The sequence below is a fragment of the Oryx dammah genome, unplaced genomic scaffold (genome assembly GCF_014754425.2).
Source record: "Oryx dammah isolate SB20612 unplaced genomic scaffold, SCBI_Odam_1.1 HiC_scaffold_15, whole genome shotgun sequence".
Lineage (NCBI taxonomy): Eukaryota > Metazoa > Chordata > Mammalia > Artiodactyla > Bovidae > Oryx > Oryx dammah.
Genome location: NW_024070199.1, coordinates 41617081 through 41642976, shown reverse-complemented (window position 1 = coordinate 41642976; position 25896 = coordinate 41617081). Strand labels below are relative to the sequence as shown.

General features: G+C 40.6%; 1 protein-coding gene across 2 annotated transcripts; it reads left to right on the top strand.

Annotated features, from left to right (window-relative positions):
* Positions 1-6974: 6974 nt before the first annotated feature.
* Positions 6975-24351, top strand: MAJIN (membrane anchored junction protein). 2 transcript variants are annotated; one of them, XM_040256334.1, is made up of 7 exons: positions 6975-7075; positions 12538-12583; positions 16822-16913; positions 18590-18653; positions 22438-22510; positions 23311-23428; positions 23981-24351. In XM_040256334.1, the coding sequence occupies exons 1-7, from the start codon at positions 6975-6977 to the stop codon at positions 24024-24026; spliced, it is 540 nt and encodes a 179-aa protein (XP_040112268.1). In that variant the 3' UTR covers positions 24027-24351. The 2 variants fall into 2 exon arrangements, with proteins under 2 accessions (XP_040112268.1, XP_040112269.1); XM_040256335.1 differs by lacking the exons at positions 6975-7075; positions 12538-12583 and adding exons at positions 15540-15650; positions 16500-16531.
* Positions 24352-25896: the final 1545 nt, after the last annotated feature.

Here is a 25896-nt window from a genome sequence, read left to right as displayed (position 1 = left end):
CTGATAACTCAAGTTTATATTTCTATCCTGATTTCCACTCCTTGCATACCAAGAGACCACATCCTTGACACATCCACTGGGATATCTAACAGGCCTCTCACGCTTACCCAGAACAGAAAGAGAATGGCAAATCTTTTTTTTTTTTTCAGTGGCACCAAACAGCTTATGGGATCTTAGTTCCCCTGCCAGAGATTGAACTTGGGCCTTTGGCAGTGAAAGCCCAGAGTCCTAACTGCTGGACTGCTAGAGAGTTCCCTAGAATGGCAAATCTTTTTCTTCAGAATTCTTCTCCATCTCAGTAAAGGGTGTGTACCATTACCTGTCTGAATAGCATAGGCCAAAATCAAGAGCCATTCTTGATTCCCACATCTAGTCCATCAGTCTAAAATATACCCCCAATCTTAGTAGTTACTGACTACTAAGACCCAAAGTCAGAATCTGAAGCGTCTTTCTGCTGGACTACTACAGCTCTTCAGTTCATCTTTCTTTTGGCAGCCAGAGTACTGTTTCTAAAGCATAAATCAAATAATTACACTTCTTTTTAGGAGACCTGGGTTCGATCCCTGGGTTGAGAAGATCCACTGGAGAAGGAAAAGGCTACCCACTCCAGTATTCTGGCCTAGAGAATTCCATGGACTGTATAGTCCATGGTGTCGCAAAGAGTCAGACATGACTGAGCAACTTTCACTTTCACTAGCATAAAATCGCAACTCTACAATGGCTGGCAGCCTTTATACGATCTGGCTCTTGCCTAGCTCTCTGACTTCATTTCTTTCTACTCAAGTCTTCATTCTCTGTGCTCTAGTCACACTGACCTTTCTGTCATTTAACTACCAGTCATCACAGGGCATCTGTGCTTGTTTTTTCCTGCTTGGAATGCTTTTCCCCTTGACTTTGTCGTTTCACTTTCCATTAAACCCATAAATCAGTTTGATCTCTTCTGAAAGACCTTCACTGGCCACACTAAAGCAGTCTCCCAGTCACTCTTTATTACAAAACCCTGTTTTATTTTCTTCATAATACTTACAGTACTTCAAATTACATTGATTTATTTATGTGTTTATTATTGCTCTCCAAACTTCCTGAAATCTAAGCTGTTAAAGAATCATGTCTTTCTTATTACCTGCTCTATCATTGCCGAAAGAAATGCCTGATACATAGTAGGCTCTCAAATGTGTGATGACTCACTGTTTATCTTTGTAGTCTTAGTTTGTCATACTTCTTGCCAACTGTGTTCAGAAGTACTATACTTCTCTCTCTTGAAATGACAGCAGTCTCTCTCAACTGAAGACTGTTGTATCTGCTTTTCTTGTACCTATATCAGACCCCTTACCCACTCGCCATTTGTGTCTTCCCCAACTCATACTCATCCTTCAAATATGAGTCACTTACATAAAGTTCCCTGACTTCCATTCTAGGTTAGGATTCTCTGTCATGTTCCTATGTCACCCTGTCCTTTTTTGTAGCAGTCATCATCCTTAAAATTATTGATAAGCTCTTTGCAGGCAGTGACTGAGTTCTTATTATTCCCCACTTTATCTCCAGTAGTTAAGTTTCTGGAACATAGTTGGTATGCAGATAATTGTGAACTGAATCAATAAATATTGAATGAATACAAGATCGAGAGGATCAAATCAGATAAAAATTAGGAGAGCATTTAGCGTGAGGTATAAGTTAGCTGAATCTGCCCTGCCTACTTCAATAGATGTTTTTGAATCTTATAAGATAGGGATAGATGGGAAAAGCATTGTATAAACTGAAAGTGCTTTTATAAATGTAAGATTTTATTCATCAGATCCCTATGGTCTGATGATCTTTCAAAGTGCTAAATTTTATGTTTCTTAGCAGTTATGCCTGATTCTGTTATTTTAGAGTTATACTTAGGTGGTAAAATATAAAGATATAAAGAATTGAGGCTAATATTGAGTCTAGGATAATTCATAAGGTAACTATATTCTTGACACCTTTAATTCAGTGGGACTACCTTGCTTTAGCAATACATCTGTGTTTTAGTCTTGCTCTTGATGTATGACCTTGGTCAAATTAGATGATCTCCTCATGTCAGGTTTATCTTTTTGTAAACCTAGTGAATATAATTTTTATCTTCCTAGTATCTCACCAGAATTAAAGGCAGTAAAATATTTCAGATTTCCTGTGTGAAATTTCCTCTCTTTGTGTAAAATGTAATATAGTTTTTTATTAACTTCATTTCTTCAGAATCTACCATTTTTTCATGCCAAGAACAAAGCTGTATATTTTAGAAGCTTGCTTTTCACACTTTGGTCTGTCTTCTGGTCACTAAGACCCTTGAGATATGTATATCAAGGACTCAAAGTTTATAGCTCAAAACTGCAAGAGATGCTTCTTTCTCTTTAGCTAAGGATATTCTTTTCACCATTTGCCCTTCTGAAAGTACTGATGCTTTATCATTTAAAAATCTTTGCAGGTACTGCTTCAGGGCAATTCATCCAGTGGTGTAACCAAAAAATAAAATATCCCTCATTGCTTGCAATTTTACATCCAAATGCTTTTAGGATTCCTAGGATTAGGATTTTTAGAGTTCGGCAGTGAATTCGGTGTGATATGAATGCTAATAAGTTGATCTTCATGTGGTGGTTTAATCATTAAGTTGTGTCCAACTCTTGTGACCCCTTGAACTGTAGCCTGCCAGGCTCTTCTGTCCATGGGATTCTTGAGGCAAGAATACTGGAGTGGGTTGCCATTTTCTTCTCCAAGGATCTTCATGTAACAAGCAACAAATAATGGGCAGGGTGGTGAGATTAAATACCATTCTATTGCTTTTTCCAAGTAAGGAGCAAAGGCCTAGACCTATTGACCAAAGATAATTCTTCCATTAGCTTTTAGGATGGTTAAAATGAAAGTGGAAGAGCCATTTAGGTGTAAAGAGTAACTTAAGAAGTTGACTTAATCTCCTTTCTGCCCTATTGAGTTGTTCACTAAGGCCTTTTGATTTCATTTCAGGACACCTTCCTATCCCTCTGTTAGAAGATTTAGTTACTTCTCCCCTCCCAAACAAAACAAAACAAAATCTGACACAGTTCCAGTTGCAAATATATTTCTGAATAAATGCCAGTGATGTTTTAAAGACTGTGTCTTACCAGAAAGAGTAAGTAGAAGTCTAATGGGAAAGAATGACATCAGTAGGCATAGAAGAATCTTGGGTAGTCTTAGATCAGCTCTTCTTGTCCTCTATCTTAACTCTTGGATTTGTTTTGCTTTTAAAATGGCTATTCCTTATTGAATAACCTATGCATAGAGCACTGCAATAAGCAATTATACATGCATTATTTCATTAATCATCCTAGTCACCCTGCAAGGTGAGGAAACTGAGAATAGTTCCTTTTGAAAATAGAGCTCAAAGACAAACAAATGTGAAAGAAACCCTTTATATCCCAAAATATAATCCTAAGAAGCTTTAATCTGGAAATGCTGCACTTTGGCTTGATGTCTTTGTACCCAAATTGAGGATGCTATCCAGATTTATGCAATTGACCAGGGTTATAGATCATTATAAAATAATCAGGTGATGTGTTATGGAAAATGTATCAGCCAAAGGATTCAACAATCCTGGGGGCTAATCCTGGTTCCATACTGAGTTATGTGACCTATAGCAGTCATTTCCTTGTTTGATGAATTCACTTCTTTTTGTCTCCTCTGAAATGAAGGGCACTTCAGCTATAGGCAAGCATGAATCTCATTGGAAATATAGGTTTTCAGAGAGTTTGGATCTATTTCAGCAAAGGCAGGCAGACTTTTGAAACTAGCCAAGGACTTCTGAAGGTAAAAGGAGAAGCCAAGCTTCTGTCCTTAGCCTCAGTTCTAAAACTTGGATGTTGGATTCATAGCATGAGTGGGATTTCCCTGTTTTTTTTCTTTTGGCCCAAACTCATTAGTGGTCACAGAGCCTGTTATGTTAGACCTGCTCAGTAAGTGTATTTTTAATGAATGCTTATGAAAGCTCTTTTATTAACACTGTGGAGGGTTTTCCCATCAAGTATCACCAGATATATTTAATGCCAGTACTTCTGTATGATCTTCTCCTTCAGCTTCAGTAGTCATATCATTATCTTCATATTGCATTCAGCACTGATTCAAGTTCTGTGTAGTGACCCAAATGTTTCTTTATGTGAGACAAATTACTAAAACCTTAAAAAATTTTTCCCTTTCTAACATCGGTGCCTATGTGTCATTTAAATCTATTATTGGGGAATTTCAAGGAAAGAGTCTTAATTGAGATTTGTCAGATTTTGTACTGATACTAAAGCTAAACACTTCTCTTGAGTTTGCTTTTCTAGTAAAGCATTAAGAGAGAAACTTCAAATCTATCAAAAGAGCTAATGTTAATATAATTACCCAGCACTTATGAAGTGCTTTTTACAGCATTATTTCATTTAATCCTCACAGAAATTTCAGGGATAAATGTATTCCCCTTTTAGAGATGTAGGGATTGAGAAATGAAAAGGCTAAGTGACTTGATTAAGGTCGAATGACTGTTAAGAGGCAGAGCTAGGACTCAAGCCTTGGTCCTCCAATTCCAAATCCTGCGTCATTCCCACTATCCCATATTGCCTATAACTTCTCTTCTTTTGTTTTAAAGGCATCATGTTTTATGATCACCTAAAATTGGCTGAGAGTCTGACCTTTCATCTGTAAGATCTCATCAACTTAATGATATGTTCCTGGGACATAGTGTCACCATGACTGCAGTACTCATGTTGGAAAATAACCTTGTGAATCTTTGAACCACTGCTACTATGTGGTTGTTTGGGATTATGCTGTCTAATCTTTATTTTCAAATAGAATAATTAGTGTGTGGTGTTTGTTTCTGAAGCAGGCAGGCAGCAATTAACAGGAACAGGCCCCAGCTAGAAGAGGATTGTTTTTACTTCTTTCAGCCAGCCAGCTGTAGCACAGCACATGAAGTTTCCTCTCTGGATTGTCATTTCCAGCAAATGTTCTTCATTTCCTTTGCTCTGATGGCCCCAGTCCTCAGTATGTGGAGAGAGGTGACTGTATTTTAGACGAACCCTCTGAATAATTAAGGGCTCAGTTTTTGTGGCAGCAACCTAAGTCTCATCAGGTGGTCCCTGCCTGCTTGGTAAAGTCATCTAGCATCGAAAACACTATCAAATCTAGCGTGGGTTCTTGCCATGCCTCGGGCATGGAGAATGTACAAGTTTTTCTCAGGATGTGAACAGTATTTCCCCTCTGGTAACTCTGAAGTTGGCACCAACTATTTCTTTTCACTTTTGAGTGCAGTTCTAGTCTAAATAGTCTCAGGTTTTGGCTCCAGCCTCCTGTCATTCTAATCCCAAGCAGCCAAGATCGGACACTGGGATATCTCTTTACTGACAGCCCCAGACTTGAACTTTGAAAATTGTGGGAAATGCCATTCTTTGGGCACATAGATCTTCCAACTGTACATATTAGAGTTCTCCCTGCTGAGTAGGCATGGAATCAGGGTAATATGGAGGAAAGAATAATGAAAATAGTACTTTATGTGTGTATAATATGTTAGTACTTGCAAAATGATTTTATAGTCATTATCTTGTTGTTTTGTTTTGTTTTTTTTTTTTGCTTTCTAATAACCCTAGGAAGCAGCGTGGAAAAGTGGTTAAGACCATCAAGTCTCAATTAACACTGCCTCAGTTTGAATTCCAATTCCAAAATCCATAGCCATAGAAAACTTACTTCACCTCTCAGTACTTCAATTTCCTCATCTATCAAATTTAGACTACTTACTTCATAGGCTTTTTGTGAGAATTAAGTAAGATCTCTATATAAGGTACTTAGAACAGGGTATGACAAAAAATTGTTGTTAGTTGTTATATACATAAGTTGTTATTATTGTATAAATAATAAAATCAAGGCCCAGAAAAACTATGTAGGGATAATGGAACTGAGATTAAAACATAAATTATCCTTACTTTGTGCTTGTTCTGTCTACCTTAGCTCAGCTGCCTCTGAAATCAATACCGTGCATTGTATATAGGTAGATTTGATCCTAGAAACTCTGGACCTTTTACTCTCATTATTTATTATTTAAACGTCCATATGAAGAGACAGAAAGTACAAGGCTCATTATCTCTACTTTACAAATAAAAAGAGGCATAGAAAAGTCTCTAAGTGCATACCAAGTGCTCTCTTGGAGTAGAAGAGGCATGCCTTATTTCGTTTTCCATTTCTTCTTCTGAGTTTCCCACAGAGAGGCCCTTAAGTGAGTAGAGATTCTGGAATAGGAGAAGTAAAACTAGTAAGTGCTAGAAGAATAGGGGGCACTCTTGTGGCGCAGGGTCCTCTCATAAGTGGTGAAGAAGAATAGTTGAGAGGTAGGGAAAATAAGGCACTCCTTGGCAAGACTTTAAAACATTAGTATACATCCTTATTTACTGCATTGGCTATAGCAGGAAGGTGTGCTAATTCCTAGACGTCATAGAAAATTAACAGCAGAGGTGTTCCCAATTGCCTCTTATTGGTGCATCCTTTGAACTGTTTCATTATTTGATTTGAGCCCTCTTCACATTGGCCTAGGTTCCAGAGAAAATGGGGGCAAGGGATGAGAACAGATGCAAGAGATATTTGGGAGACAGATTTAATCCTAACAAAAACCCTGTTATCATCAGATGTTAGTATCATTAGTCTCATGGAAAAGAAGTAATTTGTACAAGATCATAAAGTAAACAGCAAAACTTTAACTTAGGTCTTTTGACTTCAGATATAAAGATTATCTCAGAATATCATGTATCCTCCCCATGCAGGTGGGGAGATGGTCCAGGTAATTAATATTAGAACTGAGCCTGGGACATAGGCAGTGATACTGAAAACTGGACATTATACTGATGAAGAGATGCTACAGATTGGGCAGGCTTTATTTCCCAAACATAAGGAACCATATTTAGCTTTCTTGTAATTCTTTAACACTTTTATTTTATTTAGGTTACTGTTTGGAAGCAATGAGTTTAAAACCTTTCACCTACCCATTTCCAGAGACGAGATTTCTTCATGCAGGACCCAATGTGTATAAATTCAAAATTAGATATGGCAACAGCATCAGGTAATTTTAAAACCAGAAGGGCAACCTTTACAAACACAGGTTAATACATTCCCATGGGTCATTCCTTCTCTGCCTTCACCAAGTCCAGGAGACTGGCTGAAGCAGCACCTTGTAGCCCTCTTTTCCAAGTATGTGATGTTCTATATATTTATTATTCATATAAGTTTTAAAATTAGTAATAGCATACCTTTAGGGCAGTGGTTCTCAAATTATCTCAGGACCCCTTTGCACTCTTAAAATTGAGGCTTCCAAAGAGTTTTTTATTAAATGAGTCATACTTGTCAATATTTATCATGTAAAATCAAAAGAACAATCTTAATTACTTATTAATTTAAAAATACTATAACATTTTATTTAAAATAGCCATATTTTTAAAAATTAATAAGAAGATTGGCATTGTTTGTATTCCTGAGACTACCCCAGGAATGCAAGGATAGTTGGATATACAAAAATCAATCAATATAATACACCACATTAATAGAAAGAAGGGAAAAAAGACCACATGACCCTCTCAATGGATGCAGAAAAGGCATTGACCAAATCTAGCACCCTTTCATGATAAAAATACTCAAACTAGGAATAGAAGGGAGCTTCCTCAATATAAAGTCTATATATGAAAAACGCGCAGCTAACAACATACTCAATGGTGAAAAACTTAAGCTTTTCCCCTTAAGATCAGGAACAAGATAAGGATGCCCACTTTCATCACTTCTGTTCATCATAGTACTAGAGTTCTAGCCAGAGCAATTAGTCAAGAAAAAGAAAGAAAATGCATACATATTGGAAAGGAAGAAGTGAAACTATCTCTGTTTGTAGATGACGTGATCTTTTTTTTTTTTTTTTCTTTTTTGGCTGCACCACGTGGCTTGTGAGATCTTAGTTCCACAACTAGGGATTGAACTTGAGCTTTTGGCAGCGAAAGCATGGAGTCCTAATGACTAGACTGCCAGGGAATTCCTGGCATGATCTTGTATGTGGAAAAACCTAAAAAACCCACACAAACCAACAAAAAACTGTTAAACCTTATCAATGAATCAACATCAGTTGATTTGTATACACTAGCAGTAAACTAGCAGTAATTTCTGAAAAGAAAATTAGGAAAACAATTTTTCTTACAATAGTATCAAAAAGAAAAAATTCTTAGCAATAAATTCAACCAATGAGATACAAGACTCACACACTGAAAACTAAAAAATATTTCTGAGAGAAATTAAAGGAGACTAAATAGAAAGACTGTGGGAATTCCATGGTGATCTAGTGGTTAGGACCCAGCATTTCCACTGTCAGAGATGGATTTAATCCCTGGTCAGGGAATTTAAGATTCCACAAGCCATGCAGAGAGGCCAAAAAGCTTAATTAATTAATTATAAAGATATCTGTGTTCACGGATTGGAGGACTTAATATTGTTAAGATGGGAATTCCCTGGGAGTCCATTGATTGGGATTCTGTGCTTTCACTGACAGAAGCAGAGGTTTGATCCATGGTTAGGGAACTGTTAATAAGATCCTGTATGCCCTGTGGTGCAGCCAAATATATATATTGTTAAGATGAAAACGGTACTCAAGCAATCAGCAGATTCAATGTAATCCCTAGCAAAATCCCAATGGCACTTTTTTTTGCAAATGTACAAACCCAACCTAAAATTCATATCAAATTTCAAGGGATCCCAAATAGCCAAAACAATCTTGGAAAAGAACAGATTTGAAGTACTCATACTTGCCAATTAAAAAACTTCCTACAAAGCTACAAGTAATCAAAAAGTGTGGTACTGCATAAGGACAGACATATAAACCAATAAATAGTATAGAATTGAGAGCCCAGAAATAAAACCTCACTAACATCTATGGTCAATTGATTTTTGACCAGAATGCCAAGAGCATTCAATGGGAAAGAACAGTTTCTTTAACAAATGGTTCTGGGAAAACTGGATATCCACATGCAGAAGAATAAAGTTAGACCCTTATCTTACACAATATACTATAGTTAACTAAAAATGGATCAAAGACCTAAATAAGAGCTAAAACTAAAACTCTTAGAATAAAACACAGGGGCAAATCTTTATGACTTTGGATTTGGCAGTGGTTTTTTAAATACAACACCAAACACACAGGCCTCAAATTAGATAAATTAGACTTAGTTGATTTTATAAAATTTATATGTCTAAGAACCCTACTAACAGAGTGAAAAGGAAAACCAGAGATGAGAGAAAATATTTGCAAATCATGTATCTGATAAGAGCTTAATATCCAGAATATATAAAGAACTACAACTCAACAACAAAAGATAAACAATCCAATTGAAAATGGACAAAGGACTTGAATAGACATTTCTCTAAAGAAGATATACAAATGGCCAGTAAGCACATGAAAAAATGCTTGATATCTTTAGTCACTAGGAAAATGCAAATCAAAATTGCAATGATATACCTCTTCATACCTAGTAGGATAGCTATAATTAAATAACAAAACAACAGTTGTTGACAAGGATGTGGAGAAATTGGAACTTTCATACATTGCTGGTGGGAATGTAAAATAATGCAGATACTATGGAAACTGGTTTAGCAGTTCCTCCAAAAGTTAAAATTACCATGAAGTGAAGTCGCTCAGTCGTGTCCGACTCTTTGCAACCCCATGGGCTGTAGCCTACCAGGCTCCATCCATGAGATTTTCCAGGCAAGAATACTGGAGTGAGTTGCCATTTCCTTCTCCAGAGGATCAAACCTGGGTCTCCCGCACTGTAGGCAGACGCTTTACCGTCTGAGCCACCAGGGAAGCCCTTACCGTATGACCATGTTACCGTGTGACCCAGCAGTTTCATTCCTAGGAATATGCCAGTCACAACAGGGAAAATCTTATATGATTCTACTTACATGAAATATTAAAATAGGAAAACTCATAGAGACAGCCTGGGTAGAGGGAAGAATGAGAAGTTATTGTTTAAAGAGCACAATGTTTCTATTTGTGGAAATAAGTTTTAGAAATAAGGTAGTGCTGACTGCAAGCCATGGTTTTGAATGTAATATCATATGGAAAAACCTGAACAAAATTTTTGGCCAACCCATTAATTAATGCCACTGAATTATATACTTAAAAAAATAGTTAAAATGGAAAAGTTGAGGTTATATGTATTTTACCACAACTTTTAAATGTATAATATTAATTTTAAAATAATGATATACCTATTAAGTTTTAATATATTTTTATTTAAAATAACTATATACTCCAGTACTTTTGCCTGGAGAATCCCATGGACAGAGGAGCCTGGCAAGCTACAGTCCGAAGAGTCAAACACAACTTTGTGACTAAACCATATTTTCTAAAGCAAAAAATTAATGGGAGGATTGACATCACATTAAATTTCTGCAAATCTCATTAATATCTGGCTTAATAAAAAACTGCTAGATTATCATATTTGCTTTTACATTTAATCTGTTGTGAATTTTTTCTTTTGGTTGAATTGCATGAAAAATTCAGCTTTACATATATATGTAGCTTTACATATATTTGCTGACAAAGGTCCATATAGTGAAAGGTATGGTTTTTCCAGTAGTCATGTATAGATGTGAGAGTTGGACTATAGAGAAGGCTAAGCACCGAAGAATTGATGCTTTCAAACCACAGTGCTGGAGAAGACTCTTGAGAGTCCCTTGGACAGCAAGGAGATCAAACTAGTCAGTCCTAAAGGAAATCGACTCTGAATATTTATTGGAAGGACTGATGCTGAAGCTGAAGCTCTAATCCTTTGGCCACCTGATGTGAAGAGCCAACTCATTGGAAAAGATCCCGATGCTGGGAAAGATTGAGGGCAGGAGGAGAAGGAGCAACAGAGGTGGTTGGACGGCATGATTGACTCAGTGGACATGGGTTTGAGCAAACTCCAGGAGATGGTGAAGGACAGGAAAGCCAGCATGCTGCAGTCCATGGGATTGCAGAGTTGGACACTACTGATCAACTGAACAATAGATATTTGTAGTAGGGAAAGGTAGGAATATATTAATAATCTTCTCAGATCATTGTGGATATTCTTCCTTGGCCCTGCATCAAAACTTGGCAAATAATAGTTGTTTATTTTGTTTCTTTTAAAATTTTTATTATTTTTTTAAATTAAAAAAATTGTTTTGTTTTTTTTTTTTAATTTTGGCTGCACAGCACAACTTGTGGGATCTCAGTTCCAGGACCAGGGATTGAACCCCAGGCCACAGTAGTAAAAGTGCCGAGCCCTAACCACTAGACAACCAGAAAACTCAGTTTCATTTTTAAAAAATACAGTAGCTTTTTAAAGGTTAGTTGCAATGTGGAATCTGAAATTATATCACTGTACTTTCTGATCTCTGCAACATTAAAATCCATTGGTCTATTGTGTTCTTTGAAAGCTGATCTATCTTTTACCTAGAATGATTTTGTAACCTGAAGTGTTTCTGTGCTCGCTTGGAAAATATTGTTTCACATGCAGATGGTTCAAATGTCAACACACTTCATTATACAGTGTCAAAAAACATATTTGCTAATATCACTACCAATCTTATCAGAAAAATGTCCAAGTATTTGGAAGTTGTCAACCCCACAGTGGTGGATAAAAGTTTTCCAAAATTCGAAATTTTACTTGAAATCCAAAAATTTATCCTTAACAACAAATACTGTCAGTTTTATTGATAAGCTCACTGTTTCCTTTTGAGAAAATATCTGTCACATTCCCAAGTCTGAATAAGCACCATCGTTTATCTGTCAGCTGACCAGTCAAGTGAAATATGAAAAAGCACGTGGTTCAGTTTGCAACCTAAACAGTCGTGCAGGTACTTCTCAAGAGAACCATCATCTTCTGGTATGCCGCAGAAACACTTTATCCATACTTCCTGTTTTATCACAGAGTATATTAAAAATCCATTATTCGGGGGGTTAGATTTACAGAATTATTAAGGCTTTACTTCTTCCTCTAACATATTAAATGGAATTGAAATTTTTTTTCCTGTGTGGTGGCAAAGATGGCTACAATTGCTGGTACAGTTTAGTGCAACTGACTAGATCTGTGCTAAGGCACCAGCATTTTCACCACCACAGATTTTGCACTATGATACAAATGTCAATATAGTGAAATAGGCAAGTAATATCTTAGTATTATTATGAAACTACCTTTGCCCTTGGAGATTCCTTGAAAGGGTCTTGAGGACCCCTGGAGGTCCACAGATTACACTTGTACTACTGGTCTAATCAATTATTAACTGTAACGGTGGGAATGTCAGGTCTTGGCAGGGTGATGGAGAGGATATTTTGGTACAGCCTGTACCAGTTTTCTGTCTACACCACCTGGTGAGCTCTTCTTCCCTTGAGCGCTGGGTCAGCACACACAATTGTTATTTAGTTATGTTCCCTTAGCTCATTGGAAATGTCACTTTTTACTAGAGTCTGTTGTCTCCAGAGCTTTTCTTCTTGGCTTACTTACTTCTTGTCTGTTTACCTTCTAGAGGGGAAGAGGTAGAAAACAAGGAAGTCGTCGTCCAGGAGCTGGAGGTAGGGAAAGAAGCAGACAATTTCTGGGAATGTTGTTTTTTAAGCTGAGGATGCATCCCTGTTTAGATTTTAGTTGTTTCCTACAAACTTAGTCACAATCTCCGCTTGACTCTTTGACTTCTCCCTGCCACATTTCTTCTGCAGAGAAAGGTTACTGTTTTTCCAGGGAAATTAAAGCCTATACTCTTTCTCAATTTTCCTAGTTGAAGTGTCAGCACCTTTGAGGCTAAGAGTGATTTTGTTTCCACTAGAGTTCCCAGCCATGGGCAGCTGTCTTTTGTGGTGGCTGGCATAGAGAAAGCATCCGGAGGACTGCTGCCTTCCAGGGCTCTGGGAAACCTCACCATCCCAACCACTGCCTGGTACTTGACGTTCAGGAAACTCAACTGTAAATACACAGACAAGGCTGCTGTGTCTTCATTTTAATTGGAAACATTTGCATCTGCTATATTTCCACTTTATTTTCATTCCTTTCCTACCCAACTCTGATGGCTTTAGATTCTCCCTCAAGAAGAAAAAGAAGGTGGACAAATTTGTAAACTGGTGAAAGCACTGGACAAAGAATTAAGAGTTCTGGGGGCTGGCCCCTGTTTCTAGTCCTGGCTGAACCACTAAGAGATGTGTGAGCCTTAGCAAATAAATCACTTACCTCCCTGGGTCTTATTTGCCTCATTCATAATATGAGAGTTTTAAACTAGTGTATTCTTTTCTAACTTCATGACTGAGTGATCTATGACTGTTGTGATTTATAAAGACATATGCTGCCACATTTCAAAGAATTTGAATATAATTGCATACACAAATGTAAAACTGTGAAACCAAAAAGTTGAGTCAGAGCCTTAAAGGTATTCTTTAGCTATGTGTTGAAAAATACATTAGGATCTTTGAGGACCTCAGAGGCATCATTATAAATAGCAATTATTTTAACATAGGACCATGACAGTTTTCTGCTTATTTTAATTATGAGTAGAGCAAAATTTATTTCACTTTGCTTCACTTAATATGGGCAGAGAAAAGCTCAGGGCAGTAAAATATTGCAAACATAGTCTTTAGAACCAATAAAACCTGGATTTGAACTCGAGTTCTGCCTTCACAGTACAATTTTTGGGAAATTTGTCTTCCTTATCTGAGTCTGTTCCCTTACCTGTCAGTAAGATTGATAAATAATATCAGTTTTCAGGATTATAGTGAGGATTAGAAATAGACGTATGCAGTTCTTGCTGCACAATAGTTCATCTAATGGTAGCTAGAGAACACTTATATACACTTATAATCATATAAAAATGTTGTGTTTTTTTTAAACACTTATTGATTTATTTGGCTGCATGGGTCTTAGTTGCAGGATCTTCAGTCTTTGTTGCAGCATGCAAACTCTTTGTTGCAGCATGCAGAATCTAGTTCCCTGACCAGGGATCAAAATCAGGCCTCCTGCAATGGGAGTGTGGAGTCTTAGCCACTGGACCACCAGGGAATTCCCTAAAACTTTTTGAAGTGCCTTTTAGATGTTCTTTTTTTTTTTTTACTCTCATTGGTTTTAAAGCAGAAGTTATCCTTTGTCATTCACTTAGAAAACATATATTGATAAGCAGTTTAATGGTTAAGAGTGTAAGCTCTGGAGCCCCACTGCCTGGGTTCGTGTCTGACTCCATCATTACTAGCTGTGTAGCCTTCCATAAATCACCGTACCTCTCTCTGTCTTAGTTTCCTCGTCGGTAAAAAGAGGATAATAGAAATCTTTTATCTTGAAGGGTTCTTGAGTAGTGGTGAGTGCTCGGTCATGTCAGACTCTTTGCCCATATACTAATAAGCATAGGTTAATTAGAGACTAAATAATTAAGATTTAAAGACAGTAGAAGAAAAGGTTTGACATAAACAAAAGCAAAATAAGTACATATAAATAAATACCAATATTATTCATTGGGGCTTTCCTGGTGGCTCAGATGGTAAAGAATCTGCCTGTGATGGGGTTCAATCCCCGGCTTGAGAAGACCCCTGGAGAAGGGAATGGCTACCCACTCCAGTATTCTTGCCTGGAGAATTTCATGGACAGAGGAGCCTGGTGGGCTGCAGTCCGTAGGGTCATAGAGAGTCCAACAGAACTGAGCAACAAATCCAGCATCTATCTGTTGAGGACCTGTTATGCTTCATCCACTATGGTAGGGAAGGGATGCTAAGATAAATCAGGTATCTATTCTACTTCAAGAAGATTTCTTAGTAAAGAAAATAAAAATATGTACATGGAGGGAATTCTCTGGCAATCCAGTGGTTAGGACTCAGCAATTTCACTGCCGGGCCAGAGTTCAAACTCTGGTCAGGGAATTAAGATTTCACAAGCCTGGAGGCACAGAAAGGGGAAAAAAAGATGCATGGAATATAGTAAAGGCCCAAGGCTAACTACTGTGAAATTTGAGGCCTGTAGTTAATTTAACTTGGGAAATCAGGGAAAATTTTGGGGAGGAGATGGCTTTTGAGTTGTGCCATAAAGGAATAAGTGGAATTTAGTCATATGATGATGGACTAAAAGGGTATTTCAGGCCAGAGCAGAGAAGTGGAGAAGTGGAAGGTATATTCAGGGAACAGCAAGTAGTTGGACTCTAGAGTATAGGCTATGTGAAGAGCAGTGATAGAGATAAATTGATAGACTGGCTGAAATTAGTATTAAAGTTATTTCACTTTTTTTTTTTTTCAGGATTCTATTCGTGTGGTCTTAGGAAACCTGGATAATTTACAGCCATTTGCTACGGAACACTTTATTGTATTTCCCTGTATCCTTTCTTTCCTGGGGGGAAATGGACTACAGTTCACACTGTAGATTTAAGTGGAAGCAGCAAACCCGTGCAGTTTGGAGGGTAGGTCAAGGAAAGGAGATGGAGTCTTTCTTCTAAAATAATACTCAGGGATTCTTACTGGCTACATCCTCACTCCTTAGCACATTTCCCAGATAAAAGCAAATGGGAAAGAGTATCCCATCTGAAATTCAAACATGGGGAAGCTGTCTTGGTCCCTTATCCATTTGTTTTCACTCTGTATGTGGAGATGAAATGGTTTCATGAAAATCTGTCACCAGGTAAGTAGAACTATGAAAGTGTAGGTAGAGGAGAAGGAAAAGGGGGCGGTTGAACATCCACAGGTTAGCAGTGCTGAATGTGGTGAAATAGCCAGATCGAGCCCCCACACTGACACTGCAGAAGTCAGGACCATGTCCTCCAAGTTAGACTGCCTGGTTCAAATCTTGGTGGAGTTGCCACTTGAGTGTGTGACCTTAGATAAATTACTCAGTCTTTGTATGCCTCCTTTGTGAAATGGTGAAAACTAATAATAGTCATTGAGTTGTTGAAAATATTAAATGTGTACGGGGAAATGGAAAGTACAGTGTGACTTAGGGTAATAACTCAATGAAAAATAACCTATGATATAAATAATTCCTACCATTTTAGAGTATTTAATGACTTTCATCTTAGTAATATCTTAAACATATCTCCCAATTTTTAATCTCTGGGGGCCATTGTTATTTTTACAAATAGAGGGACAAGGAGACATCTACCAGTTTGATTTGGGAAAAAAAAGTACAAAGGCATTATCTCAAAATATCTCAATTCATTTGTCACTGATGCCATAAGTTCTACTTTTTTTCTTTCATAATAGGGATCATCCCCATTTAAGTGACTTATTGTTATAATATGATCTGTGATGACACGGTGGAGTCACGTCATCTCTCACCACATCATCTCCACATGACTTGTAGATGACAATAAAATAAGGGAGGGAAAAAGTTCGGAGACACAGTATTTCTAGGAAAACTGATACCAGGTGAAAGGGAAAAGGGCACACACCAAAGTTTTATCTAGGACCAGTTCTAAGAAGTCAATGAAGAAACAGCCTTGCTTCATTATGATATTCAAATTTCCTATTGTAGGAAAATCAATGAATAGCAGTCCTCTTGGGTTGGTAAGTTTGCCTTTTCTTTATGAAATGAAAATTGCCTTTATTGCCTCTTATCTTACGTTTTGCTCTTGACTCTTCTGTTTTGCCCCTTGGTTGTTGCCTAGGTCCAATAAGGATTGTATACTCAAGAATTTTTTATCTTCTTGGCTAGATTTCTGAGACTTTGTCTATCCTTACTTACAAAGCTGATGTTAGAAGCTGCCTTTGGCAATTTATAGATGGGCAGTTCTCTTCACTGTCCCCTCATGTGAGCAACTCTGGAAAAGTCTCAGGAATCTGGTTCCTCTCTGAAGGTCCTGGCAGAGAAGAAGGCAGCAGAAGCTGTGCTGAAGAAACGAAAACGCAGAGAAGTGCCCAGCTCCCCAGCCAGGCCAGGGCTGGACAGGTCAGTGGTGTTGGGTGAGGCGCTAAACCTACATTCTAGTTAGGCCTTGCCCTCTGTGGGGCTGAGTCATTCTGTCTCAGGGCTTTATTCATAGCTGCTTATTCAGTTGGGTAGACTAAGGGAAGGAAGCAAGTTGGTATTTGCAATGTAATTTGCTAATCTACTTCCTCAGCAAAGTAGAATGCTTCTGTTCATTATCCTCAGTGAGGACTGAGGGAATTCCCTGGTGGTCCAGTGTTTAGGACTCTGAGCTTCCACTGCAGGGGCCACAGGTTCCATCCCTGGATGGGGAACTAAGATCTTGGTGGCTCAGGTGTAAAGAATCCGCCTGCCAATGCAGGAGACTCAGGTCTGATCCCTGGGTCAGGAAGATCCTCTGAAGAAGGAAATGGCAACCCACTCCAGTGTTCTTGCCTGGGAAATCCCATGGATAGACGAGGCTGGCAGGCTGCAGTCCATGGTGTCTCAAAGAGTTGGACAGGACTGAGCAACTAAGCAACAACAAGCCGAGCAGTGCAGCCAAAAAAGAGAAAGAAAAAAGAAAAGACACTCAGAAGGCGTAAGATATGAAGTCCCACAGCATTATACGTGAACATAGAGAAAGCCTCAAAAGAGTGAGAATGAATAAGATATAATCTTAGTTTATGCAGTGAGCAGTGTATTTCTGTGCCTGCTCTCACTTTTCCAGCAGGTGTGGGTGGTTGTGTCTGCTGCATGTGGAGCCTGTGCAGCTTTTGGAACTCTACCTTAAGAGGTAGTACAGGCCGAAACATAGACGTCTGTAAGAGGGTGTGCTTCAATTACTGCCTGAGGTGTTGCAAATTACGGGGAGAGTTGAGCACAACTCTTAACATGTTGAAGTTACTATTGTAGGGGCTACTTATTTCTTCTTTTGATTCTCTGTCAGGGACAGAATGAGTCAGTAAGACAATTCAGTGTTTTCATATTAGCACCCACAGAGAGATGCTGGAATAATCCAAGGTGTGGTTTGCTCCCCAACCCAAAGTGCTTTCAACTCAGGTTCACAGAAAGCAAATGTTCTTTTCCTGGTATTATGCGGGCACCAAGACATGCAAGGGCAGTGGGGACGCATGGGGCTGTGAGGGCAGGCCACGCAGGGGCAGTGGGGACGCATGGGGCTGTGAGGGCAGGCCATGCAGGGGCAGTGGGGACGCATGGGGCTGTGAGGGTAGGCCATGCAGGGGCAGTGGGGACGTGTGGGGCTGTGAGGGCAGGCCATGCAGGAGCTGACCCCTCCACTGTCCAAACGCACGTGCCAGTGAAGAGGCGGGAAATTCCTTCCCCAGACAGGTGGGATGCGAGGGTGCTTGGAGGTATGAAGCTTTGTTTGGTTCTGTTTGACTGAATTTTTCACGAAGAAGGGGCCTCATATCTTCCCTTTCTCTGTGTTTTGATGCCCAACCAAGTATTTCAAAATCCTGCTGTCGATCACATTTTCCCTTTCTCACCCGCTAGATCCCCAAGTGTCTCAAATTGTGATTCTGCTGTGAATTAAAGCAGCACCCAAAGAGAATTTGGCCACAGAATTCTGCAGGCCAGGAGTGGCATAAAAATAGCCAACCTGCTGAAATATTCATCTGGGACACTTTTGCTTGAATGTGATGATGTGTCCACTGCCAGTAATGTTTCTTGGGCTTTTTTTCCTCCCACTTTAGGGCCGAGATGGGGACTTCCAGTCAAGGGCTCAGCAAAAAGAAGCCCCCTGTGGAAACCAGGAGGGTATGCACCAAAATGGAAACTTCAAGACTCTTGGCTATTTCTGTTTGGTTACGAGTCAGGATTCCTTTTACCAGCACATCTTGGTCCTAAGTACAGACTGAATTCACTGCACTCATTCTGGAAACCTCAGACAGGTTTCCCTGTGTGCAGAGCAACTTTCAGCCATCCACCCTTGCCACAGCCTGTCCTAAATGTAGCTGCATAATACACACATCGATGAATCCTTTTGTTAAAAAGCCTTCTCTTAGCTTAAAGAGCTGCTTTTTTATACTCTGCAGTTGAAAAAGAAAACAGGTCTGTTGAGTTGAGGTGAGATCCAGTGTAGAATTTTTTTTTTCAAAAGCTTTTTGCCCTCATCTGCACTGGAGTCTGAGTCTGGGAACATCTAATTTTTACAGACAAAATAGGTTTGTATCAGCACAGGATACTGGTAAAAGAAAACTTCATTTACAGCAGTGATGGGTCGGCCTCAATAATACTTGATTCATTTTGTGAGGTCTGTTCTCCATTTAGATATTCATACATCTGCTACTCCTCTATTTTAGGGCTTCTTTTCCATAATAGTCCCTAAAATAATGCCCTTTTTCCTTGAAATAGCTATTATTTGTGACTTTTCTTACTTCTCCACCATAGCTACAAAGCAGCTCTGACCTTTATTTCCTAGCTCACCTCCCTCACCTTCCCAGGATCCAAAACATGATCAGATATTGAGTAAACATTTATATATTCATTCATTCAGCAAACATTTATTGAGTATCTACTGGTGGCTCAGAGGTTAAAGTGTCTGCCTCCAATGCGGGAGACCTGGGTTCGATCCCTGGGTCGGGAAGATCCCCTGGAGAAGGAAATGGCAACCCACTCCAGTATTCTTGCCTGGAGAATCCCATGGACGGAGGAGCCTGGTAGGCTACAGTCCACGGGGCCGCAAAGAGTCGGACACGACTGAGCGACTTCACCTTACTGTGTGCCAAGTACTAGCAAGCACACTCTCCCCCAACAGTGCTAAAAATGTAAAGCTGGGTGGACAATTTATGATAAATGTGCTATGAACAGGAATAAAAGAAACCCAGGGGACAAAGGGGCCACAAAGGAGAGCCTCACTGAAACCAAGTGGATGTGAGAGAGAGTTCCCAGAGTAGCTCAGGATAGCGCCAAGCACTTAGGCCAAGTGGAAAGAGTATAAGAGTATAGTACTTTTAGTGACCTACTGGAGGAGTCAGCTCAGACTGCATCCTAAAAGGTCTTAAAGCCATCTTCAAGATCACAGGAATTCCCTAAAACATTTTTAAGCAGAAAACTGATTTTCATTTCTAAACAACTCTGTCCCCTGTTTGCCAGGCATTGTGTTAGGTGCTGGAGTGCACACAAACATATAAAATCTAGTTTTTTCCCAGGAGTTTACCATTTAGTTGGAGTAGAGTGAACCCTTGAAGACGAAGACCTCTGCCTCTGTAGGCAGGGGCAGGGTACACAGCCATGTTATTATACCCATGGCCAACTGGCCCACGGAGTGATTTCAGCAGATGGTTTCCCTGTATACTCTCATCCTTTCAAGAGGGAAGAAGAAGAATTTAGAAAGTACAAGAAGAGTACATGAGGCTCTGGAGAACAAAGACACTTTATACAACCAAGATAATTACTATTAAAGGAACACTTCCCTCACTCTCTACCCTTTGTACTTTCCTATTCTTAGTCTGACGCATCATCTCCCTCAAGAACCCACAGTTTCTTAACTCAACATAATTACCTTGTCAACCTGATACTGGGTTAGAAAAAAACTCTGAGAAAAAAAGAAAAGGAATATGTTTATTGATTTTGACTCAAAGCCCAAATGATCTCCACTGTAGACCCTGTTCCCAGAGAGCAGACATCTCCTAAATTAACGTGATCACAGTGACTCTTAGTGCAAGTCATTAAGAGCCGGAAGAATCGAACATGCTCCTTTGGTCCAGTGGTTGATATCTTCGCTCCCCTTTGGGAGGAGTTAAGGTGTAGAGACACAGTCAGTATGGACTGTGCACATCTGTACACATAGGGAGCCTGTGCAGGGAAAGCTTAGAAGAATACAACACATACCTGAATAAGGTCTCTGTTTCATCAGAGGTGTTTAGGGAGAATGGATAAGAAGGGCAGACTCATTCCTTTTGTTACTTCAGCTCCCAGATCTAGAGATCCAGACTTTAAAAGGATAAAAAAAATGGAAGAGAGCAGATGAATGGTCCAGAAGGGAAATAGACTGCCGTGCACGTAGCTTTCTTTTCCGCCTCTGCTACTTGACCTGCACTTTGAAGTAGAGGTGACCCTGAACGTACAGGGGACAGCTTTGCATCAGGTTTTCAGGGTATTATGTGTGGCTGGATGTCCTGGATGGTACCCTCAGTTTTATTTCAGGCTATAATGTTTTTCCTCTCTTACAACATTTGCCTGAGGAAACCTCTGTCAAGATTTCAGAAGAGCACAAAGGCTCTCTTACCATGGAAATTTCCACTGGTTCAGAGATAGGCTGTACCTCTGCCCCAGGGCCTTTGCACTTCTAGTCCCCACTTCCAGCCTTAGTAGATGCTTTCCTTAGGGCCAATGCAGCAGGATTTAAATGGCAAGCCATAGTTTCCTTAAGTTCATGAGAATCATTCCCTCAAGCTAGAAATCATATCTAGGGCCTCTGAATTCCCCTCCACCCTATATAGAAGAAGTGAGAGGTAGTCTCCTTCTGCCCAAGAGTTCTTTTCACTTTTATAGGAGTATGCCTTAGGTGGCTGCCCATGTGGTTTGGGATTTAAGGGTTTGTGGAAAAGGTTACCAGCAATATTAGCTCATGCTTAGCATGGAGGACCTGTCCTCCCTTTCCTGGCATTGCTGTGCCTCTGCCCCCTTGATTCACCCTGACAGTTGGCAGCCGCTTGCTACAGAATTCTTCACTGGCAAAATGGCTCAAGAACTCCCCAGCACTGCTGGGTGGTCAAGCCTCAGGTTTTGCCTCGATGAGGGAAGTGACCAGTTGGCAGTGATTCCCAAAAAGAAATATATAAACCGTGTTTCTATCAAGGTGTCTCAGAGAATATTATAGGCTTGCAACCAGGCTATAGAGTGTCCACTTCAAAGTACGAAGGAAGGTCTGTAGGGCAGTAGCACAGGGAGAAACAGTAAGATTGTGTTGTGGGGTGCTGGCTGCTTATGCCACAGTCATGCTTCTGCTGGCTCTAGCCACATTGATCATATTTACATGTTAATGGCAGTGTGCCCTTGTACATCATGTCCTCGTCTGGAATGCCCTGCTCTCTTTGACTCCTTGATGCTGTCCATTGAGGCCCCACTTAAATAACACTTCCCCTGTGAAGTCTTCCTTGTCCAACCACCACCCACTCTCTTCACAACCTCCTCAGCACTCTATATAGACTGATAGGGTAGTCTTATCACACTGACTTATAGTACTTAGTTTGTATGTCAGTTTTACCATATAGATTATACTTTTCTCCAAGGTAAAATAAAGGTCCTCCTGATTTCTGAAACCTTGAAATTCTGTCCTTGGCAATAGCTGGCACTCAGAAACATGGAATGGTAAGGTACACCCAGCTTGGTTTGTTCTTGTCTGTTAAACATTATGATTTTACGAGGACAGTGTTTGGGAAGCTGATATGGGAAAAGGACATAAAAATAGAACCTGCCTGGGCAGTCGGAAGCCAGACCCCAGCACTGATGTGAAATCTCTTCACCAGCAAATAGCATTCAGACCCCCAAGCTGGAAAAGAGTAAAGTTTAAGACTTTTCTTGGTCTTTTCATCAGAACAGAGAAAGAAAAACCCAGCAAGAATGCCAGAAGACCCCAGCATTTGATGTCACCGATGTCCAGGACCAGGGTAGGTTCTGGGAAATTCATATTTGCTCTCCTCTAATAAGCATTCTGTCCTCTTTAGTCCCCTGATGAGCAAAGCAGCACAGAGCTCTGAGTCTGGGCACACTCAGTGGGCAATGTGCCTTGCTCCCGTGGAGGCGCTTGTTGGCCATTCAGTCTGGGGGCATGCTCTGGGTAATAGGAGCCCCTGCAGTTCCCAAATGGAGGGAAAGAGGCAATGCATGTTCTTCTTGTGCTTCTGATAGCAAAATTGGTGCTCCCACAGTTTCAGAACATTCCATGTAAGTTTTACAGAAAAGTTGGGAGGGATATGCTTTGCTTTTCTATCCCAGAGAACAATCTCTGGGAAGCTGTCTCTCCTCCTCTTTTCTCTGGGGCATTAGTGTTAATATCGAAGGTGCAGGTGGTGCTCAGCAGGGGCTAGGATGCATGTCAAGGTGTCGCCCTTTCGGCTTGCTGATCTTTCACTCAGCATGAGAATTCAGTATGGATGCAGTTATCACAGATGCAGGCACATGAGCAAAGTGAGTTCTGCAACAAGTTGTCAGTCCACGTGTAGACACACCAGCCATGGTAGGTGTCTAGGATTTGAGCAGTGTAAAAAATCTCGACCTGACTTTGAAAATACTCCAAGGTCAGAATAGCCTCTTCCTGAGCTGGGATGAAATTGAGAAGATCAGAGCAAACAGTGCACCTGGCTTCACTTATCCTGGTTTGAGCCTGCCCTTGGCTCATGCTCAGTGTCCTGCCTTTTTCCGCTCACATGCAAGTAGCCCTTTCCCTGCCTGAGTGTTTCCCTTGCAGACTCTAAGTGGGAGGACAGCCTGGTAGGGAAGACTATCCCACCAACGCAGCAAAACAATCCACCTCCAGCTGAGGGACCCGCAGAGTTGGGAACCAGTGGCTTCTTTGGGTTTCTGACGTAAGACAGACTTCTCTCCTGCCATTAAACTTAGTCCCATTGAATCTCTCAGAGAAAGTAGACTAGAAAAGAAAGCAGATTACCCTTATAAATCTCTATTTTGTGCAGAACAAATGATGGAAATGAGATAGAGCTTTAGGGTCCTAACTAACCTACCCCACCCTGATGTGCCCAGCATTGAATCTGATATCCCAAATGTTACTTGGACAACAACCATTCTTACTGTGTTTGGGTTGTTCAGTTGATTTCATTACTAAAATAGTTCCATTCTTCTCTCTGAACCTAGGCTCTGTCTTCAGAGTCCTTTTTGCAGAGTACAAAACAAATCCCTTCATCTGTCTAGAGCTCAGCCATCCCATTGCTATTGTTCTTTATTTATACTTCCAGAGTATAATTTAACTTGGGTACCTTTTCAAATGCTGTTTCAGACTTGAATTTCCAATCAGTGGTCTCAGAGCAGAAATGCCCTAGCTAATAATAGAGCCCTAATGGGACCTGGGAGACGGGAACTGGACCTCTGGAGTCTCAACCTGCTCTGCTCTCCTTCTGCAGCTCTCTCTTCCCGTTTAGGTATTTCTTCAGAAAGAGCAGCCAGTGAGCCTCCTAAATGCAGCAGTGAGAGGGGCAGTGACCCTTCCCACTCCACTCTCTGCTTATGACGTTCCAGTCATGGAGAACGAAAGCCCCAGACTCCCTGAGTCCTCTTGTGGGTTTGTCCTGTCATTTGCCTCTTTACAAAGGAGTGTCCTCACCCAATTTAAATCACTAAGAATGTAAGTTTCTAAAATGCTCTAGTCTGAGAATTTTACTGCCCAAAGGGCCAGTTGGGTCTTTCATCTCTGGCACTTTGATTTCTAATGACAATAAATTATTTATGAAGACTTAATGACTGAATTTTAGTGGGGGTAGAGAGAGAGCAAACTCTTTTCTCAAGATATAGGGATCCAGTTGTTGACAGAACCCTTTGGGCAGGTGGAGTCTGTACTTGACCTCAAATCTTCAACTCTCCTGGCCGGGTTAGAGAATGGGGTCTCGCAAGACTCCATGTCCTGAGCCCTGCTGCCCCTCAAGAAATCATATCTTGTCAGTTCACCCCATTTGGCCCCAAAATGCAGTCTCTTCGTAGATAAATTCTTCTCATTTAGCTACTCCTTTGGCTTTTGACAGTAATGCAGACCAGTTTACTGGATTAACTTGAAGTCAGTGTAGGTTAGAGGCATTTTTTAACTGTAGAGATGACCAGTATTAGAATAGGCCATTTTGTAAGGTAATGAGCCCTTGTTACTCCTACTCTTTGAACAGAGCTGATTTTCTGTCACGCTGAAAGTGTCTCATGGTAAATGGAAAATTTAGGGCTGAACTGCTAAAGGGGCCTCTTGGAGACCCCTTGTTCTGATACCTTTCCCTTAGGTGGGGAGGACAGATAAGGTGGGCTACTGAAGGGCCTGGGACCTGAGGGGAGAAGGACTGAAGGGGAAGTCACTCTGCATGAGGACTGGAGGGCTAGAGACAAGTTGTGTTTACAGCCTTTGCCCTCCTGTCCCAAACACAGCCTGCTTTACAAAGCTGTCCAGAGGCTCAGCTCCAGAGTCTGGAGATCTGAGTAGTGCTATTCTGACTTCCAAGCTTACAATGAACCCTTGGCAAAGTCACTTTCCTTTCTGGTTCTTATTTTCTCATCTGGAAAATCAAAGGGTAGGATTTGATGAGCTCTCAAGTGCCTTCCAGCTCTGGCTGTCTGTGTGGTTGGCTCTGCTTCTCTGAGCAGGTCAGTGAGACTATAGCCCTGGGGTGTGCGGGGCCAGAGTTAGCACTGGCTTCCTTCTGATTTCTCCCCTGCCCCAGCCCCTGTGGCTCTCACTGATGAGGGGTCTTTTTCTAACTTGCCACATTCTCGCCCCAGGTATAATTTAGCACCATGCATGAACAGCAGATTTGGGTTCCAAATCAGCCCTGCCATGAACTAGCTGTGTGACCTTCAGTAAATTTCCTTCTTTGAACCTTAGTTGCCTCCACCTGCAACACCAGAGCCAGGGCAGGACTAAATGATTGGATCTGCTGGGGTTGATGGCTTCAGGCTCTTCAAGTGTCGGGTCCCTGTTATTCCAGGAACTAGGGGGAACCCCACCCTGTAGCTGACCCCCAGAATGAGAAATCATCCACTTGACAGTGAAAGGGAAGCTCGGAAATGAACTTAGAACCCCCTGCCCCACTCTCCTCTGGCTCTGCCATGAAGCACCTCTCAGGGTATCCCCACTGATATCATCAGTGAGACGCTATCACCTCCCTTGTCCATAACAATCTCCTCTCCACCCTTACCTTTGCAGTGGGTAAAAGAGATAGGCAGGGCTGGGTTTAATCACTTTAAGGTTGGGCTGGCAAAGCCCTAAACAGAAGTGTCCTGCCTGAGGTCACGCAGCAAAGAAGAGAATCCAAGTGGCCACAACTCAGCCCAGTCCAGAGCCCTC